Source organism: Austrofundulus limnaeus, unplaced genomic scaffold (assembly GCF_001266775.1).
Source record: "Austrofundulus limnaeus strain Quisiro unplaced genomic scaffold, Austrofundulus_limnaeus-1.0 Scaffold432, whole genome shotgun sequence".
NCBI classification, from domain to species: domain Eukaryota; kingdom Metazoa; phylum Chordata; class Actinopteri; order Cyprinodontiformes; family Rivulidae; genus Austrofundulus; species Austrofundulus limnaeus.
Window position 1 is genome coordinate 289,295 of NW_013952834.1, and position 2,419 is coordinate 291,713.

General features: G+C 41.5%; 1 protein-coding gene across 1 annotated transcript in view; it reads left to right on the forward strand.

Annotated features, from left to right (window-relative positions):
• The window catches only part of tubgcp3 (tubulin gamma complex component 3), a 19,823-nt gene that overhangs the window by 6,672 nt on the left and 10,732 nt on the right, over positions 1-2,419 (forward strand). The window contains exons 8-10 of the mRNA XM_014024628.1: positions 566-691; positions 789-857; positions 954-1,253. Of these exons, the coding sequence (XP_013880082.1) occupies positions 566-691; positions 789-857; positions 954-1,253 (495 nt within the window). The remainder of the gene's footprint in view (positions 1-565; positions 692-788; positions 858-953; positions 1,254-2,419) is intronic.

Below are 2,419 nucleotides of genomic sequence, written 5' to 3' on the forward strand. Positions count from 1 at the left end.
ATTTACTTGTGTAAAACGATTCAGGACATTTTAGGGTTAAAGTATGTTGCAATGCTTTTACTGTGATTTACTTAACTTTCCTTTTTTCCTTGTATTTCCTCTAAAACATTTCTGTTCCACTTCAGTTCAACAATTAAGAAGAGGCTTGTTTTTTTCAACAGTAACAAATATTTTACATTTTTAGGGTGAATTATGCAACATACCTAAATTTTACAGTTTTCCAAGAGTATGTAAGAGTATGCACTACAACACAAGGTTCAACAAATCCAGCCATGATGTGACCATAACTGACCAAAACCCTGCATCTCTTTTTCAGCAATTATGCTTAAACATTCATGACATAGTAAATTTTGAAATTTGGTCAAAGTTGCCTAAAGACAACAAGAGAGTTACAGCTGTGTACTTAACCAGTTATTTCTATTGTTTTACAGCAAATTATGTMATTTTATTGTGGGTCCTAACCCYACGCAAATTATGCCCATGAGGTCATAAGTATCTTCTACTTGGTTCATAAACACTTGGGTTTATTGTTTAATTTATATAAAACATGATTTATTCTGTCCAGGTGGTTCTATGCAAGTCCCTGAGAGACACCAGCAGCAGACTGGCTGAGCTCGGTTGGCTCCACAACAAGGTCAGGAAGTACACGGACGCCAGGAGCCTGGACCGGGCCTTCGGACTGGTTGGACAGGTGTGTTTGTCGTTTCTATGAACTGTTCTTGTTGAGTATGTTCCTCTTTTTTTTAATGTCCTCCAGGAAATCTTTCTGTTGCTGTCTTCTCCTTCAGAGCTTCTGTGCATCGCTCCACCAGGAGCTGAAGGAGTACTACAGGCTCCTGTCTGTGCTCCACTCACAGGTAAACAGACCAGGCAGGGACTAGTTATCTTCCCTTTTTTAAYTCCACTGGTGTGTTTCACGCCATCACTTCCTGTGGATCTCGGTTGTGTTGCAGTTGCAGGTGGAGGACGAACAGGGGGTGAGCGTTTGCGCAGAGAGCAGTTTGACCCTGAGGAGGCTCCTCGTCTGGATGTACGACCCCAAGGTGCGGCTCAAAACACTGGCCGCCCTCGTCGACTTCTGCCAGGGGCACAAGGGGGGCGAGTTGGCTTCGGCTGTTCATGCGTATGGGAAAACCGGAGACCCGCAGATGAGAGCACTGGTTCAGCACATCCTCAGCCTAGTGTCCAACCCCATCTTGAACTTCCTCTATAGGTGGATATACGACGGAGAGTTGGAGGACACCTACCATGAGGTATTTGTTCACTTCGTATTTTGTGTATTATGCTACGAATATTCTGAAAAACTTGCATAATCATCCCAAGCCCCGAGCGATCAAAGCTTCATAAGGAAACTGAAGGTCCTATGGAAGAAAAAGTCATTCGAGGTTTACTGCTCGCGTTCTCTTTGACTACTCTGACATTTGACCCCAGTGAGGAAGAACATTAGCGAGAGGAGGAGGAGGGAGCAACACAAAGATAAAAGTAGAGACAATCCAGCCTCTTAAATGAGGACTGATGAGAGGAGCGTAATGGAGCCYGCAGTGATGGATGTGTCTGCTCCTCTGGTTCAGCTTGGCTCACTCGCTATTTATGAGTCCGGCATTAAGTGTCGGTCGTACCGGACTGGATTTACAGTTAAGTGCTGTGTTTAACAGTGCAGGGTTAAAGTTATTGGACGTTTCAGGAGCAAAATTATCCAGGAGAACTCACACACACCTGGTATGTGTAAATACATTCACTTACACTGCTGTAGATAAAAGGCTCATAAACAACACAGTTCATGTTCTCTCCAACAACCCCAACCCCAACTCTACATCTAATAAACTGAGGTGCATTTTAACCTACATTACTGAGAGGAAAACAACCATAAACATAATTTGATATTTCAGTATCTGCTAAGAACCTGACTTCTGCTGCTAATTATATTGTGCAAAAGGTCGGGTATCAAAGTTTGAGCTTTGACAACTTTTCTACAAAAAGAAACTTCAGTTTTCTTGTTCCTGATTATGCAAAACTCAGAGCTTCATTAAAAGTGTTGGAGGCCTGTAAGCAGCTGTCTGGTGTTTGAAACTTAAAAGATCCAACAGTTATGAAGCAGAGAAGACTTTAACACAACAAAACTGGGTTTAGAGTTGAACCTTTTATATTTTCTTCCTCTCAGCTTTAAATTTTTGTGTATAAACACCTCAAAATACAAGGTTTGTCATCTGTTTGCACTGAGTCTAAAAGAAACCCTGTAGTCACTAGGGCTGCCACAAACGATTATTTTTATAATCGATTAATCACCGATTATTTTTTCGATTAGTCAACTAATCGGATCATACGTTAATTGAATATAAAACATACAGCTTATCGCGCCAGAATGCAGGTGCTATCATATGAGCATGGTTAGATTTTAGCTATATGCTAACTAAAAACA